This window comes from Mytilus trossulus, unplaced genomic scaffold, assembly GCF_036588685.1.
Source record: "Mytilus trossulus isolate FHL-02 unplaced genomic scaffold, PNRI_Mtr1.1.1.hap1 h1tg000128l__unscaffolded, whole genome shotgun sequence".
NCBI lineage: Eukaryota > Metazoa > Mollusca > Bivalvia > Mytilida > Mytilidae > Mytilus > Mytilus trossulus.
Window position 1 is genome coordinate 3,967,003 of NW_026963301.1, and position 18,993 is coordinate 3,985,995.

The 18,993-nt window shown below is 32.7% G+C and overlaps 1 protein-coding gene across 1 annotated transcript; it reads right to left on the reverse strand.

Moving 5' to 3' along the window:
- Positions 1-1,826: 1,826 nt before the first annotated feature.
- On the reverse strand, positions 1,827-6,220 carry LOC134700308 (kremen protein 2-like). Its single transcript, XM_063561658.1, has 4 exons — positions 6,185-6,220; positions 4,880-4,898; positions 4,176-4,315; positions 1,827-1,982 (listed from the first exon to the last, which is right to left on the reverse strand). Exons 1-4 carry the CDS (start codon positions 6,218-6,220, stop codon positions 1,827-1,829), a joined length of 351 nt encoding a protein of 116 aa, XP_063417728.1.
- Positions 6,221-18,993: the final 12,773 nt, after the last annotated feature.

The window sequence follows — 18,993 nt, forward strand, 5'->3', positions numbered from 1 at the left end:
ATTTTGAATTGCAAGTACATACGACGTTGTACAAATCATGCTATCTTTTTAATTGATTATCTTTGTCATACTATCTATCAAATGAAATTGATTTTTTTCCATTATTCCTCTTGCAGTTCATGCATATCTACTGATGATCAAAGACTTCAATGTCAAGCCAGTGTCCAGACAGCTCGAGAAATGATACACAAAAAACACCATGAATTGAAGTGGTAACTGTCAATATTATTAGAAAATGTCTAAATACAATATAATAAAATCTTTATTCTTTTCAAGATGGATAAAACACGATTAGACCTTCTCTCGGGCCACTCGTAGCTACATGTAAGGTATTTTGTATATGAAATGAACGTAAAATACTTTCAGAATGAATTCATAAAAGATAATATACATTACTACAGTATATCTAAATAAGTTTCCAATGTATAAATCAATCTTCATTGCATTTTCTCGTCATGTAATCGGCGTAAAAGTAAGACAACAATTGTACAGTGAAATAACAAACAAATAAACTGAACACCAACCGAAATGATAGAGATCAACTGGTTTAAAATTATAAAATGCGTTTAAACTGTGCGAATAGCTAAGATTTCAGATAACCATAAACTGTTCATACATTGTCATAAAAGGAGATATATTGAACTATTTGGATCCGTGATGTTTGCGTCACAAAACTTTATAGTCTGTTCAAACATGTGACAAAGCTTAGTCGTTGAGGAAATAGAAAACATTTTACAGTCAATTGTTCCCCCACACGCATTTGCACAGTCAACTTTCGCTTTCACACCATAACTGTGTATAACTTCTGATGTCAACGGCTGACTTGAAATCGCTCTACCGTTGAACACTGTTCCAAACTGCTGAAAAGTTGGAACACTTATGACTTCTCCTACAATAAAAATCTGAGTTTGTCTTTTGTTACATTATTCAACAAGATTTACGAAAACAATCAGGTTCAATCCCCCATTTTCTACAAATGTGAATGCCTGTACCAAGTCAGGAGTGAGACCGTTGTTGTTCATTCATTTGATGTTTTATATCCTTTGATTTTTCCGTTAGGTGAGGAACTTTACGCTTCGAATTTTCTTCGAGATCAATATTTTTGTGATTTTACTTATTGTGAGTTAGATCTTGGAAGAATTTAATAGTTAAAATATTTTAAATATATCAATTCCTTCAGAAAAGACAATAGTCTTTTTACTTTGCAAGTTAGTTTGTATATACCGTTCATTATTCATTTAATGTATTTAGGTCTGAGGTTTTTAAAGACCAGATGGAAGCCATATAAAACTTTGTTATGATTAAAGAGGTCACGTGTCGACTTTTCGCAACAATATCCGACCACATTGTTAATGGTAGTTACGATTCCTCCTGTAAACAGAGTGGTCCTAAAGCAAAAAATAGATCATTCCCTTAATAAGAATATATCAATTGTTTAAGGATGCTGAACTGCGCCGCTGAATGTGGAATTATCTCGCTATGTTGAAAACCGTTCCACTGTTAATCTCTAGTCGTCCTTTGGTCTTTGTTCGCATATTTGCGTATTCTCTGTTTCTTTATGTCTATAATTGTTTTAGGGAAAATATCAATACTACAAGTAAGTAAGTTGAAAGCAGAGGTTTAATAACTGCTGTCAAATATAATCACAAGTGTGATGTATACCATCATATTTAGACACATGTTGTTTGTTGACTTCTGAAATAATTTTTTTTACTTTTGTCAGATTTTCGTGTGGCATTGGGTTTCTATCTTCTAAACGCAGAGGGTTTCGAAAGTCAAAATAATTACGAATAGAAACAAATTTCAGCTAAATGTTCGGAATAAGATTAAACCTTACTGATACGATATATAGATAGCATAAAGTCTCCGCCCCACATTTGTGACCCGTTCCCATAACACGGTGTATCACATTCTGAATCGCTGACCTTAGAACCCGTTGTATCTGAGTACAGGTCATTATCACATTGGCACCATTGTCGAGACTGAAAAAGACAATTAAGAAATGTTAAGAAGAATTAATTATATGTGGTGAAAACTGTCAAACTGTCAAATAATATGTTTATAAGTAATTGCTTTATTTGTAACTAGTATATTAAAGCTTCCTCAGACATTTATTATATGATCATTTTGGGTTTTATCAGCTCTTTTATGTATGATCGACATAATTTAGGTCGTAAGTTTGCTCGTTTGAATTTTGTCATTTCGAAGCCTTTTAAAGTAGTTGACTATGTAGTATGGGAGCTTTGTTCAATGTTGAAGCCGCACAGTAACCTATACATGTTACATGTATTACTTTCTGTCTCATTTGGTGCAATAAAATTGGTATCTTCAATGTTTCTTTATGACTTCTATCCGGGCTCTACATCTTATGGGTGTCTGGTTCACCTAATTGTTCAGGTTAATGCTTTTTTTTTTTTTATTATTTGTCAACTGTTGTTATTGACTTCTACTTTTATAAATCGAAAATATCACTCGAATCTATGTTTATAATGCTCAGTTAAAACACATCTATCAATGAATTACGCTCCTACCGGAGGAGATTAAATTTGGTCTATATTAGTTTTTATGTGTTTCGGTGTGATTGCAAATGAAGCAATCATAGGTCACTTGGCATACTTCAATAATGAGCATAATCCATATCGTGAAGCAATTCAAACGATGACGCAATAATGGCTTCACTTTTACTTTTCGGTAGTGAAAATACATTATTTCTTTTTTGTACTGGTATGTCTATCACTTTTGTGATTTTTAGTCTTTAATTAAAACCTATCTACTTTATTTATATAATATCGTCAAAATTATGTATGTGACCAGTAGTTATTGAATGAGTTTAATGCAATACTCATTATGGATAAACATGACTTATAACTTGATATGTCACGATACCCAAATTGCACCGAGCATCCAAATTGCACCTATTTGGTAAAAAGAGCAGCGGAAATCACGTTTTATTAGAGAAGAAACAATTCATATTTTTATAATTTTCATTATGCACGCCTCTTAACATAATTTAACATATTTAAATATGCACAAAACGTTCATAGTATACATACACAGATGAAGAATAACTGCAGAAGGTAATGTACAAAATATCACCATAAAACTCTTATCAAAACATTATCTTTATAACAAAAAGAAGAAAACAAAGATGTTAACAAGCCTCATTATCTTAAGAAAGGAAACATAGACATAGATTGATGTTCAAATGTTATAAATATTTGCAGAAATAAAACAAATCACCCGAATTTAAATCTTAAGTCTTCAAATTTAAGCATTTAAATTGGGTACACCTTACTTCCTAATCATTGATCGTGTGGAGCTCTATTGAAACCTTATTTGTTTATGATTCAGTATACATGTATATCCAAAATTCAAAAAAGGAACTTTTGTCTGGATCATAAATAAACATAAGTGGAAAACGGTCAAAATAGTTGAAATTTGGGTACCCTTACACTATACATGTAATGGTTAAGTACTTTATCTACAGGTGGAACAAAAATTTAAAGGCAATTATAAAGGGGAAATGTGAGAGACAGTTAATAGCGGTCACGTTCCTGTTTTTATCATAGGAATGCATTATAGCGAATTATAACAGATATATTTTTAATGTGTCATATATATAAGGGTAACTAATATTTGTAATTGGTTTTTCTATTTAAATTTGAACAAATTTTATAGTTTAAACGATAAAATTGGTTCAATTTTAAATAGAAAAACATTTTCATCAAAACTTCATTAATAATAAATAAAAAATATTCAAGGGCCTTGCTGTGTTAAATCAAAAATAGAAAAAGACACCTACAAATGTCCTAGAAAATGAAATGTAGTTATCTTACTTTTGTTAACAAAAATTAGGTTGTGATGAAAGTTTTAAAAACATATACGATACTTTTAAATGTTTTGGTAGTTTTATCTTCAAGTTTTAGATGCTCAGGTGTACATGTCTATCGAATTATACTTGGTTCCATTTGTTAACGTTATTTTAAATCATGCCTACAATGGATGATAAACAAAGACCACTAATCTCCCAAAAGTATCCCCATGAATTGTTAAAAGATCTTCAAAATAGCCAACAAGTGCATTCAAGGCATGTCTTTAATACCACTTCCAATTAAAGTCAAAGAATTGTCCATGAATTTAAAACATTGATAGTATGAAATTTACGTAACAACTACCATCATTCCGGCATATTTAAACCCATCATCTGCACATCCAAGTAAACAGAAGTCTATAGTCAAACTCTCAAAATGTCTGTCTCCATATGTATAAGGAAACATTCCATTTTCTACAAAACAACCTATGTAATCTGCATGTCCTGAAAAAATAAACTGTCATATATAGTATATCAGATACTTTTCAAATAGTATATCAGATGCTAAAGGTAAATAAAACAGAAATAGGAGGCTGGGGAAAACATGATATGGAATACTTAAAAAATCTGAACTAAAGTCTATAAATAAAGGCAACAGTATTATACCATTGTTCAAAAGTCATAAAACGATTGAAAAAAATCCACAAAAAAAATCCGGGTTACAAACTAAAACAGAGTGAAACACATCAAATATCAGAGGAAAACAACTAAACAACAGAAATGATAAAGTACATTGACTATATACAATCGTTAATACCGAAAAATTAAAATCAATACTAGTACTGACTAGTGCAAATTGAGGATTTAAAAATCAGTTTTCTTCGTATTTCCCTATCACCAAATCATTTTTAAATTTTAAATCGGAAAAAAATCCATAAAATACACATAATGATAAAAATTAGCAGTAAAAAACAACTCAAAATTAGGTACATGGTTTAAAGCAACCAGGTGAGCTTGTCAAATAGTATTATTCACTAAAATCTAAATATATAACTCACTAAAACTTACCTAGAGCAGAGTATGAACACTGGAATAAAGAAAGAAAGAAAATTTCAAATTGATTATTTGTCTATTAAGGGGGCTCGCGGGTCTAAATTGACTTTTTTCTAATATACGATTTTGCTATTTTTTTCTATGATTAAACTCTTAAAATATTATACCTAATATATATAGAAAATAAAAATATGAAGTCACCGTTCATTTAAGCTATATGCCACCGAAAGAAGCATACATTTTTGTTAATGTCCTTTTTTTTCTGTTGAACTAATAGGAGAAATATTGGTTATATCGAAAAAAAAATGAACTAAATTAGCTTGTTTGATAACAATAATTAAAAATATAACATAAGGGTACCCAAATTGCACCGAGTACCCAAATTGCACCTATTTAGAAAAAATAGCAACGGAAATCTTACAAGATTTCCTAGAGACTAAACAATTTGTATTTTTATGATTTGATACTATACACGGCTTTCAACATAGGTTGACATATTTACATATACACAAAACGTTCACAGTATTTATCAACAGATTGACTGTTTACTTAAAAAGCAAAATGTACGAAAACGTCATCATGCGACGTCATCAAAACGTCATGTTTATAAAATTAGCAAATACAATATATTATAAGTATCCCGTTCGTAAAATATGAAGAGTAAGCATGGACTAATATCAAATTGTTCAAAATATTTGAAGAAATTAAACAAAAGCTCGGTTATTAGACTTTAAACGATGTGAATTTAAGCATTGATTAAAATTTAAATTGGTGTACCTATATAATAAACACATTATGGACATTTATTTCTTGATCATAAAAAAACGTAGGTAAGAAAACATCTATCTATAATATTTATAGGGACAAATCAATTTACATATCTGCATATAACATTTAACTTTCAAAATATCCAAACAGTTGGACTATGAACTATTACTGACTGATGATACACCCGTTTTCGAACACCTTGAAATTGATAAGTGCTAGATATAAAACGTGAAACTGAGGGAAAACAATGTTTAAAACAAACTAACAGACACAATTATTTATTGGTGCTAAAAAAAAACATTCCTCTCTTCGATATACAAAATTGGACAAAATATACTTTCATTCTAAAACATTTTTAGAATAACATGAGTAAGTTTTTATAAAACCTTGAAGAATCGGTTACTTTCGTTAAAATTGGGTAAGACACTTAGTATTCTGAAAACAACATTTTACACTATTGTGCATGTCATTTTCATTTTCATTCTCTCGCTTTGGCTTTTTAGCATATAATCAGTATCATGCATATCCACCAGTTCGACTGTGGTGATTAACCAATGCTGTTGTACTCTTTTCAGGCACAACACCCATTGTATGTCTTATGGCGGTTCATTCTCGTCACAGGCCCTTTATTAAAGATCAAAGACTCAGACCGCCGCAAAGAAGACACGAAGTACCGATGTATCATGTAAAGGTGAATCAGACGTTTATCCATCAACATTATATTCAGTGAACTTTCTTCATTTTTATTATCACTTTGTTTTAGCTTCATTTTTTTTATTTTCAGTATGTTATTTGGGGGGCTAATGCGCTTTTGCCTACCTGCATATAACTGTTTTCAAATTTAAAAATCAAGACCATCAGTTCAAGAAGTATATACATGACACATTCAACACCTAAAAGAAAGAAAAAAAACATAGTGTTTAATATACGTTTCAACAGTTCCATGATTGACTACCGAAAACAAAACTTGATTGCATTGCGATTAAAAATACCAAATTTTATATCTGATTACAGATGTGAGCATTCAAACGAAAAGAGGCTGAAAATACAGTTTCTGAGGAGGTTTGTAACCTTTGATTGCACATTTATAAACAAGTATATTTAATTTTTCCGTCTGGCTTTTATCCTGCTATCCAACAAAATACTAACAAATTGATTTATGTTATTTAACGTACTAAGTTCTAACCTAGTGATAATAATTAGTCTTATGTTTTCACGACTTCCTATTTAATGCAAACATGATACCAAAAGATGGAATTTTATGTAATGAAGGTTAATCAAAATGAAAATAACAGTCCAGGAGTTTTGTGCGACCGATGCGCTGTGTTTTCATCAGAAACATTTAAACCAAAATATTCAAAAGTACAGGTTTTATTCGTACCTTAATATTTCAAACTCTGAATGGCTTAAAAGGACAAACAAAATCTTCATTAAAAGGGTGCTTACACAAATATATATATATTTTATATAGATAAGTGATTTATTTTTCTTTATGTCACCATAATATACATTGAATTTATCTATTCCAATGGTTTAACTGATAGTTTCTACGCATTATTTAAATGAACTAGGAAGACCAGGTTTAACTTTGTAGTATAATCTTCTTTAAATTAGGTCTTTCCACTTTTCTGGGGAAAGGCCTTTTGAACTTCTACTTCTTAATATTTTTTTTCTTCTTTTCCCGCCACTGTTATGTGTCGCAAGATGTGGCATAGATATTTGATTTCTGATATCAAAAAATGGATGCGCCTTTGAAATTGACCCTGCTTAATAGACTACTTTCCTTGTAAGAGTTATCTCCCCGAACAGTGTTTTCCTTGCGATTGCATTTCTTCCGTTACAGTAACAGAAAGCAACAATTTTTTTTATTTACCAAATTTCTCGTTGTATCTTCAGGATGTTTTGTCCAGTTTTGACCGAAGAGGTACTTCATATGAGAGGTTTTTTTTTCCCTTTCTGTATTTGACATAAGCGATATATAAATGCATACCATGAGTGATAAAGGATAGAGACTTATGGTATATTGATTTGAGGTCCTTTGTTCATTCAAATGAAATTTAGATCAAGATCAAAGATCAAGGTCATATTCTAAATTTTGACCTTTCCTTGTGATTTGATCTCATATACATTTAAAAGAACTTATACAAAATGTTTGCCTAATTGTGTTTAAGATATGATACATTTGGTCTGAAACAATTCAATGACATCTTAAAGGGGTTGTTGTCCCTGAAATGATAAAATTAAGGTTAATCAAACATTTCTCCAACTTGATACATGATGAAGTCATAAGGTCTTTTGCAACATGTTAGTTGGTAAGTGACCTTGAAAAATACCAACCGGAAGTGACCATTATAAACAGAAAAAAGTAGTCATGTTTGCACTTATTTCATTAAAAAATACCTAGAAAATATATTTTGTTATAAAAGCACATGTATTAAACTATCAATAGATACAGGAAGTGACCTGCAATAACCGGGAGAACCTAATATCTTCCTTATTACAGACAAAAGAATATAGAAAACATATACTGTGGATTCATTTATTTTCGTAGGTATCAATTTTCGTGGATTGCTGAAAACTTGCATATTCGTGTATATTTGATTTCGTGGTTTTGCCAATCTCTGTATATAAAGGCTATTGAAAATATGTTATACGTTGAACATTTGAATTCGTGGTACAAATGTACCAACGAAACCCACGAAAATTGGTATCCAACAAATATTAATTTATCCACAGTAGTGTTTGAATCAGTGAGTATTTGGCTATCACATGAGACTGGAAATGACATTTTTATAAACCAAAAGTTGACATTTATCTCCCTTATTTCTTGAAAAAAACATTAAGAAACCTGATATTTATTTAATCAGTACGAAGAAACCTATGATAGGACGCTAATATTAACTTAGTTAATCGAATAAGTTGGCAGTGGCTTCTTTAATACAGAAAATTGATGTGGAAAGACCTGCAATTATTCTCTCTGGTTTTTAATTAGATACAGGCAGATGTGGTGTGAGTGCCACAATTAATTGTCTACTACTACTATTCATAATCGACCAATCCTGAAATTTCATTTTCCTGCTGTACAGTTATCAAAAATCTTCACATAAAAAAATATATACAGTCCGCCAAAAGTTAAGCACCTCCTATTTTTATTGCATAGATTTTTTTTCAAATTCAAAAAATCAATTATTCCACGAAAAAAAGAAAGCAATCATATAGCAATTTCGCTAATGTATACCATAAACAAACCAGAAATGTAATTTTAGTCACTTATGAAAGTTCTCTGCATGTAGGCTTTCCGTTCATAGAAATAGTGTAAATTACACAATTCAGAAACAGAATTTAAGTTTCACTGTGATTTTTTTTTTTACAACAATTGATCACCCAATATTATTAAAATTTTCTACACATAAGCTTTGGTATGTTCGGCAAATTTAATGTCAATATTTGAGTCAATAGCATGTGTAACAACTTCACTTCCGGTACAGTTTCATAACACGACGTATTATTCTCGGTGCGAGCCCTCAATCTTTTGTTTAGGAAAATTTGTTGCATTAAACAACAAATACCACTTTTAGATCGACAAAATATTGTGAAGGTGGATCTCTGTGATTGAGATTTCCGCCAATGGCATCTCAGACATGTTTGATAGGGCTTATGTATGGGGACATGGAAGGCTAAAAAATAGTGAAAATGGCTTGTTGTTCTTTGGACTCGGTTAAAATCCTTGCCCTACGTGTTCTAGCGTTGTCGTCCATGTACAAGGGTCTTGGCAATGTAGACGCAAGTTGGGGATCATTAAAATCAGGGACTACAATGTTTTGAGGCACCAAATCCCCGTATGTCTGTACGTTTATGGTACCCTGCAGAATATGCGTACCCAGCTTATAAGGGTATAAGAAGCAACCCCGAACTGGAACACCACAAGCACTGAATGCAGTCCTTGTGCAAACATTGTTTTTGGTCATAAGCCGTTTTGTTTCACCGCGAAATTCGTATAATGGCGTCTACTAGCAGTAAAAGAAACTGACTACTATCTGAACAATGAGTGTTTTCTCAGCTTCTTATGTTCAAGCATAGATAGTCATTATCCCATTAAAACCTGACGTTTGAGTGCCTACCTGTAAGTACAGGTCTCTATACACCAAGACTTGCTCTTCGGTTGCGTCTGAGAAGTCGACTGACCAATGTACGAACACTAACACGACCACATAGAGAAACAGTGAATTTGTTAACGCGCAGATGACTTTTGATAAGAGGTTGCTTGACTACTTTATCGGAGTTCAATCTTTTTGGTCGTAATGGGTTTTCTTAGGGTATGTTGAAGGTAAATCATAACACCAAACATTAATACTTTTTTCGCAATAGTTATAAAAATATTGCCAGTTATATTTCGGTGGTGCTTAACTTTTGGCGGACTGTATACGTAATCGTATAAATGTAATACCGCCATTCTCATAGATTATATCTTCATGTTCTCTTTTTAATCTGAATGTAATAAGGACTTTTTTTCCAACGACTCAATCATGCTACTCGTTTTATTTAGATTAGAACGTTGATTTTCCCGTTGAATTGTTTTACACTGGCCCCTTTATAGCTTGTTGTTTGATGTGAGCCAAGGCTCCGTGTTGAAAGCCGTACCTTTGCCTATACTGGTTTACTTTTATAAATTGTTGCTTGGATGGAGAGATGTCTCATCGGCACTCATACAACATATTCCTATATATATTGACACAAATATCTCTGCTATCGTTCACTAAATTATCGTCATTTGAGCTTTATGAACCTGCAAAAGGTTGTTATATAGGTTGGATTGGTCGGTTCGACGTATCTGCTTGATCAGGTTTCGTTACTATGATAGCTCCCTCTGCCTATTCATCAACCCCTACCACCACGCCCACGTGTTTTAAACATTTTGGTAGCATAATTTAAGGCAACAGTAGTATATCGCTGTTCAAAAATCCAAAAATCGATAGAGAAAAAACAAATCCGGGTCACAAACAAAAACTTTGGGAAACGTATCAAATATAAGATAACTACGACAAAATAGAGATGCAACACCGATATTTAACCCACAGATAAACTAACTATAATGTAACAATGGTCATTTTCCTGAATTGGTACAAGGCATTTTATGAAAAAATGGTGGGTTGGACCTGGTTTTGTGACATGCCAAACATCTCGCTTTAATCATTTAATGGAAGTGTTAACTATAACATTAAAATGTTACATTACACGACAGGGTTACTTAAATAATTAGGTAAATGAGAGAAAATATAGGATAGAGAAACAGACGGATAATAGCCATCAATAGATAACAGGTTAAAAAAAATCGCGCTTCGTCCACACAAAACTATGCTCAGATGTGGAAAGTTTGAAAAGCCATAGTAATTATATAATAGATAAAAATAATTTAACTGAAGTGGTGACTAGCTATAGAATAAAAACGAGTACATTACAAAATCACAGCCCTGTTAGCCATAGGCAATGCAACGCCCAAATTGATTTCTTAAACGTGTTCTGAAAATTAAGAAAGAATTTAAAGGAAATTCAAGATTAGATTAATATGACTTATCTAACTTATTATAATACTAATTAATATGTGATCATGTTAATAGTAGTAGTAATTAGATGATTTATTGAATTATCTAGCTTGGTGTATGTTCTGATCAAACTGCACACCAAATAAATTGTAAATTTCGTTGATCCAAAATTAAATTTACCGAATGAAGTGCATGAGTTTTTATTCCAAACACAACACACGAATACAACAGAAAAAATACGATTTACAACTACAAACGTTAAGACATTTGACAAAATCCGATAACAACAACAAACACAACATCAAAACCCAACAAATTAATTTGGGATTGAGAAGTACCGTGTAACGTCTTAAAGCAATACGAATTAACACGCAGGAAAACAGTCACATTCGGGAATAAGTCACGTTCGGTATTAAAAAGATCAGACGATGTATTGACAAATCACAATCTAACACGTGGTAAAAATGTCCATATTAGTTTTTAATCTGTCCTCCTCATAACTTTGTTGGAGCAGTTTCTGTGTTAGGACCACACTGCTGTATATGACGTCCGTATAGTGTAAACATGCACGGGAATAACGTATAAATTGAGATATGTAAACACCATACGATATGTTACTGCTGAGAAATGGGAAATTGATAATTTGAAAGTTGAAATCGTCCCATTTATCATAGATTTTCGTATGAAGTCATTCATCTGTGTCAATATGGAGGAAAAAATCAAGGTATGAAGCAGTCCTTCTAATATCAGTAGTATTCTTAATTTCAAATTCATTTAGATATATGAGAAGTATTGGCTGAAATATGATTTATTCAGTTATAGGACATCATCAATATATCGGAAAGTGAAATTAAAAAAAATCGCAAGGTGCTTTTTCTGTTTATCTTTTTAGAAGGGTTTGAATGAATTCGGCTTCATACGAGTACAAAAACAAATCGGATAGTAGGGATGCACAATTAGTACTGATTGTCTGTTGAAATATGAATCCTCCAAACTCAACAAATATATTGTCGATCAAAAAGTCCAGCATTTTGATAATATCATATTCAGTATATTTTCTGGTCGATTCAGTGTGGTTCTTGACAAAATATGAATTATTATAACCCAAAACAAGAAATTAGTATCTACGATTCCCTTTTTTATAGAAATAGCTCTGTTTGACATTTTTAATGAGATGGTGGAGTCGATCTGTCAACTGAGTATTATAGTCCGGCGGCTTTGTGAAAAATTGTGCACATCCTGTTACAAGCATGAAATTTGGCATAGACCTTCCTCAACTATTACTCTCTTATTTCAGATAGGGAGGCATTTGAAAAAAATGTCTCACTTCCGGTAAAATCCAAAATGGCGGACGTCATTCTTAAATCAGCCCAATATCGAAGGCTAGCGTGTAAAAATGTCCTATTATCATGCTACTATCATAATATTTGGTACAGACCTTTGTGTTTTACTACTTTTGGATAAATTAAATAAATTAGATGTCTTCAGAAACCCCACTTCCGGTTAAAATCCAATATGGCGGACATTGTACTTAAAAAAGCTTATTATTTAGGGAGAGTAATTGAAATGTGTTTTACCATATTGCTACTATCATTACATTGAACAGGAACCTTTCTTTGGTGCTTCTGATGAAGGCAATGTATAAGACATATGTCTTAAAAAACCTTACTTCTGGAAGTATCCAAAATGGAGGACAGAGAAATATCAATTTTTTATTCAAATTTTCAACTTTTTTCAAAATGTCAAGAAAATGATTTTGTTTTGTGCTGCACATAATAGATCTAATAAGTTTGTGCGATCTTACAGTACAACCCCGGTAATTTAGGCTGATCTATCATAATTCTTTATGTTAATGTCACATCTTCAAATACCATCAATGTCTCCCAGGTAGTCTTTTTTTCCTTTACAAGCAAAGAGAGAACAGTATCACAACCGTCATAATGTATGGGTCAGAAATAAAAGTGTGTGATCACTCATTGCTTAGTGCATTTGAAAGGCCATTGATAGATATTAATCCAAAGATTTTTGCCTCCCCAAATACAATCCATAGTTCGTCTGCCCCTATGTCACGGAATAGCGAAAAAATATTGACAGCATCATCAGTGACTGTTAATCATGACTCGTTTAAGTGCGTGTTTCACTGCATCAGACACATTGCACCATGATTTAAGTGTCAGTCTCTTTATGTGAAAATGGTGCTACACTTAAAATACATTACGTGGTGAATAAGATAGAATATCCTGAGCATTTGTTGCTACAACTACGATACTCATCAAAGACTTCATCCACTCTTGTTACAGTCTCAAGGTATTTTATGAAGGTAAGGACATAATATCCAATCATCTTACTCGTTAGGATACACCTTGAAACTGTAACAACAGTGGATGTAGTGTTGGATGTGAACATAGACAATACTGGTAGTTTGAAAGCTGCTAAAAGAAGCAAGGGCAACATTTAGGGGTAAGGGAATACACAGACGAACCAAGGATTAAAAACATCCTCAAAATTGGGAAAGTTTTCTGAGAGATGACGACAGTAAGAAAGAACTTTTAAGTTTTCATTCACAGAAGCTTGCTCAATACAATTTTAAATACAAGGTAGTTGAAGCAACAAATGCTCAGGATGTTCAGTGTTATCCACCACTTGATGATGTTTCAAGTTTAGCACCATGTGTACACCAAGAGACTGACACTAGAATCAAGATAGATGTGCCTGATGCAGTGAAACATAGACTTAACTGAGTCATGACTCAAACAGTCGATACTAATGTCATTGCTGTTTCGCTATTCCGTGACATGGGGGCAGACAAACTTTGGTTTGCATTTGGAAGGGGAAAGTATAAGATATATATCAATCAATGACCTTTTAAATGCACTAGGCATTAAAAGATAACACATTTGCTGGAAAAGGAACTGCGTTGGTGACATTAATGGAGTTTGAAGATGTGACTATAGCATTTAGAATGATGATTGACCAGCCAACATCACCATATGGATTTGATGTTTAATGTCATTGAAAACGAGACGTGGTTTTGTTGGAAGATCAAAAAAAAAAGAAACAGATTAGGTTAACAAGGCTAGAAAATATGTGTTTTTGCAGAATTTATGGATGTGAGAAACAATACCACAGTCTTTGTAAATGTTGGAAATCAGTTCTCCGATTGTGAATTGCGGCCTACTGAGTTTGCTGATTTGGTATTATGTCCTTACCTAAATAAAATACCTTGAAACTGAAATACTAGTCGATGAAGTCTTGGATGCGTATGGTAGTTATAGCAACAAATTGTCAGGATATTCTATCTTATCCACCACGTAATGTATTTCAGATTCAGCACCAAGTTCACATTTAGAGGCAGACACTAAAATCATGGTGCATGTGTCTGATGCAGTGAAACACGCAAGTAAACGAGTCATGATTCGAACAGTCGTTAATGATGATGCTGCCACTACTGTTTCGCTATTCCGTTACATAGGGTAGACGAACTATGGATTGTGTTTCGGAGGGCAAAAGACTTTGGATTAATATCTATCATTGGCCTTTCAAATGCACTAGACAATGAGTGCTGTGAAACACTTATTGTTATCCATGTCTTTACCTGTTGTGATATGGTTCTCTCTTTGCTTGAAAGCGGGGAAAAGACTATGTGGGAGACATTGATTGCATTTGAAGATGTGACTTTAACAAAAAGAATGATGATTAATCAGGCTAATGGGTATAACATGATTAACGAAGCAAGAAAATAACTATTTGGGCAACAGGGACGGCTTTTTGATGCTATTCCCTCAGCTTGGTCTAGTCTTTTCCAGCATGTAAATCATTTAATATACTAAGGTAGGTGTTTAGGGAGACGAGCTTGGGATTGGCTCTTATGCTACTCACTCCAGGCAGGGACAAAGAGGATGACTTTTGAAATATTTTTTTTGAGGCCTCATCATTTTGTCAAAAGCTTATACATTGTGGATGGAAGAAAGGATACCGCGGTCATTTTTAATGTGGAAAATCGGGTATCCCGTGCACTGCGAGGTGTGCATGTTATGGTGACTGTGAATAAACATGTATTCTTGGCCAAATAGTAATAATTTAAAATTATTTTTAGTACTATAGTGATTTTTTTTTAATCAATCTATCCAAAACTCTAAATCGAAGAAATAGATTGAGGGCTCATCTTTGAAATTTACGTCATATTTTTAACCGGAAGTGTCAACTTTATATCTAAATATTTACAACATGCTAGAATAAGTGGTTTTGAGGATAACTTTAAGCCACAAGTTGAATGACCAGCACAAAACAAAATCATTTTCTTTACATTTTGAAAAAAATAAAAATTTGAATAAAAAGTGGATATTTCTATGTCTACCATTTTTAATATAACCGGAAGTAAGGGTTTATAAGACACATGTCTTATGCATTGTATCCACCAGAAACACCAAAGAAAGGTTCATACACAATGTAATGATAGTAGCAATACGTTAAAACACATTTCAACTACCCTCCCTAAAAATAAGCTTATTTAAGTACAATGTCAGCCATATTGGATTTTAACCGGAAGTTGGGTTTCTGAAGACATTTAATTTACTTAACTTATCCAAAAGTAGTAAAAAAAAAGGTCTGTACCAAATATTATGATAGTAGCATGATAATAACACATTTTTACACGCTAGCCTTCAAAATTGGGCTGATTTAAGTATGACGTCCGCCATTTTGGATTTTACCGGAAGTGAGACATTTTTTTCAAATGCCTCCCTATCTGAAATAAAAGAGCAATAGTTGAGGAAGGTCTATGCCAAATTTCATGCTTGTAACAGGATGTGCACAATTCATCTGAAATATGCTTGTAGCCGCCGGACTATTAGGAATAATAGTGTAAAGGGTCGAAATATCTAAACTCTATATGTTGCTGCAAAATTGCAAAGATTGTGATCGAAGATTAAGCAGTAGATCTTTCGAATTTTTGAGAATCCACATCTGATCACATCTGGTTTACACCACTGGTAGCAGGGTTTTCGCTGGTGGTTACCATTTTCGCAATTAGCGAAAAAATAATAATTGAGGCGATAAAAATTCGTCATTTTCGAAAGAATTGGCGGAAGAAATATTTATAACGATTTATTTTCCTCCATCTTGTTTATTTACTTTTTTCAAGTTTCTCAGACTTTAACCGATCAGACAATACTCGGAATTCACCTTGACCTCATTAAGATTTGGACAGAAAATCAATTATCAGCTGATTGCATTTTATAGCTATCGACAACAAAAGACTTATTAATAAAGGTGTTAATTGAATTGTTTGACAAAATGATATGGTTGAATGGCTTCCGCGTTATGTCACATAAAGAATTTATTAACATGTACCACTTTGCGACGTTTGAAGCAAACTTTTGACGTCTCTTCTCATTTTAAATATAGTTTAGAAAAGAAAGCTTTTGTTGTGACGAAAAATGTTCAAAAGCAAGAAATCCTCCGATTTAAAACTTTAATTATCCTTTGACTTTAATATAGATAATTGATTAGGCAGACTGCTTTTAAGTCGGTAGAGTGACACACGTGTTTAAAGCATAATGTACGTCTTGTTATGATATTGTAATTATTATGTTTATTTATGTTGGCCTCATTTGTGTTGTATGGCCTGATAGTTGTTTACTAAACAATCTTATAACTGTGCAGTTTAGGAATCACTGGAACAATCACAGAATGATTGGAACTTTCTAGAATGATCCTTATACAAGATGCGTAATTTAATCTTCTACATTTTACTAGAACGTTCCGTTGTAACTTTCTATGACTTTCCACAATGTTCCATTATAGAGTGTTCTAGAATTTTCCGTGATAACACTATATATACAGACACTAAAATTAAATTCTCAGAATTAGACTTAGACTTAGGCATCGATAGACATTCGTATTCACAGCATTTGGATTGACACTTTTATTCTACAAACAACATCATACTGGATTGTGACCTCAGTAGTGAACGCAATATTCAGATTGTATTCCGAAAGATTTCTGGATACAGATTGGACTCATATTTTGACAGTTAGATGACAGTAATATTTGTGTAATTCTTCTTGTAAACCTTTGTCTAATAAATATTGTTAAATTTTACTATTGATTTGTGTCTTTTGTTGGCTACAATTTAAAGGCGATTTCAGGCCGTAACAGTCTCAACTTTTTTTATTTACGATGGTCAAGAAAATAAAACTGTCGTTATGAAGAAATCATTTCAAAAGGTTGGGAACAGCCCCACGAATGAGAGTAGCCCTTCAATGTCATGACTATACATGTGATAAAAGCTTTTGTTGTAAAAACCATTTTTTAGGACAATGTAGACTCTAAAAATAAGTTTGAGAGAATAATCATAGACACAATGGGGCAAAATCATCTTATTTACATGTAAGGGAAGGGGGAGGGTAAGAAAAAAAAGGTAAATTTTAAACGAAAAATATATTTATGTTACTTGGCGAAAAAAATTATAAAGTGGCGAATAATATATTGTTTTGGCGAAAGAGGTGGCGACAAAAATAAGTGACCCAGGAGAAACCCTGTCTGGTAGAATATATCTCATCACAGTATGTTTGACTGTATTGTTCCCGCGAAATCTACGTATTAATCAGAAATAAAAGGAATGGAACTTTATTGATATGGAACACGATGTTGACGTTATTGTTGAGAACGTAGTAAGATCACAATATGAGCGTAGTATAATCGTGGTAAGAACGTGCTATAATCGCAGTAGAAGCGTAGTAAGATCGTGTTGAAATCAGATAACTCGTGGTATGGTCGTAGTGATAACATGATGAGTGTAGAAAGACCTTGATAAGCGTAGTGAGGTCGCAGAACAAGCGTTTTGAAACGAGATATAATCGTAGCGGGATCGTTGTAAAGGCGTAATAAGGACGTTGAAGCATCGTGAAAGAAACGGAATTTATTTTAGATCGTGGTGAGCGTGGTGCGATCGTGATCTAATGAGACTTGGGCTTAAATTAACATCCGACATTCAATAACTTTGTTTTTCGATGTCAGTTTTTGTCAAAGATCAGTTGTTAATTCATTTCATTCTGAACATATTTGAACTCCGGCTTTATTGGAACAAACTTTAATTTCTTGAATTTTGTTTCTGCGAATATGAATTCGACAAAACACATTCTAGTGAAGATTGTCAATTTGATAGTTTAATCACTTTATGTTATTAAAAAAAACTATGTAAAATAGTCAATTTATGACAAGCACATCCTTGAAAATATTAGATGGTCAATTTGAATTGTGGCTACAGACTACAAATATTTCTCGTTGTTCGTGGTCATTGAATATTGTTCCCATGGAGTATTAGTATGTCATGTATTTCTTCCGTAGTTCCTTTACTACTTTTTGTTTACTATTATATAGGTTATTTATTTATCACTGGAACACACCGTGATTTCGCGGGCATTTTCAGCTTAGTTTGAAGTATGTAAACTATTGTAGGATGCATTTTTGTAAAACATTTTATGTCTGACGAATTTCAAAAAAGACATCAGACGTCGGACTGAAGACGGAAACAATATCCGGACACCTTTGCTTTCGTTTTCCTCCCAAAATAAATCAGACTTTATAATCATAAGAATGGATGTGAAATCCGACTATGCATGGTACTTAAAGGACGCAGAAGCATGATGATTTATTCATATTGAAGGGAAGAAAAGCGACACACAACATGAGGTCTCTTCGTTTAAAAGTATAGATTTTAAGTAAAACTTATGGACATTGGAAAGTAGGAGTTATAATTCTGGCCTTCTGTATTTATTCAGAACTCAGCTTCTTCTAAAGACTTTCATAAGAGAA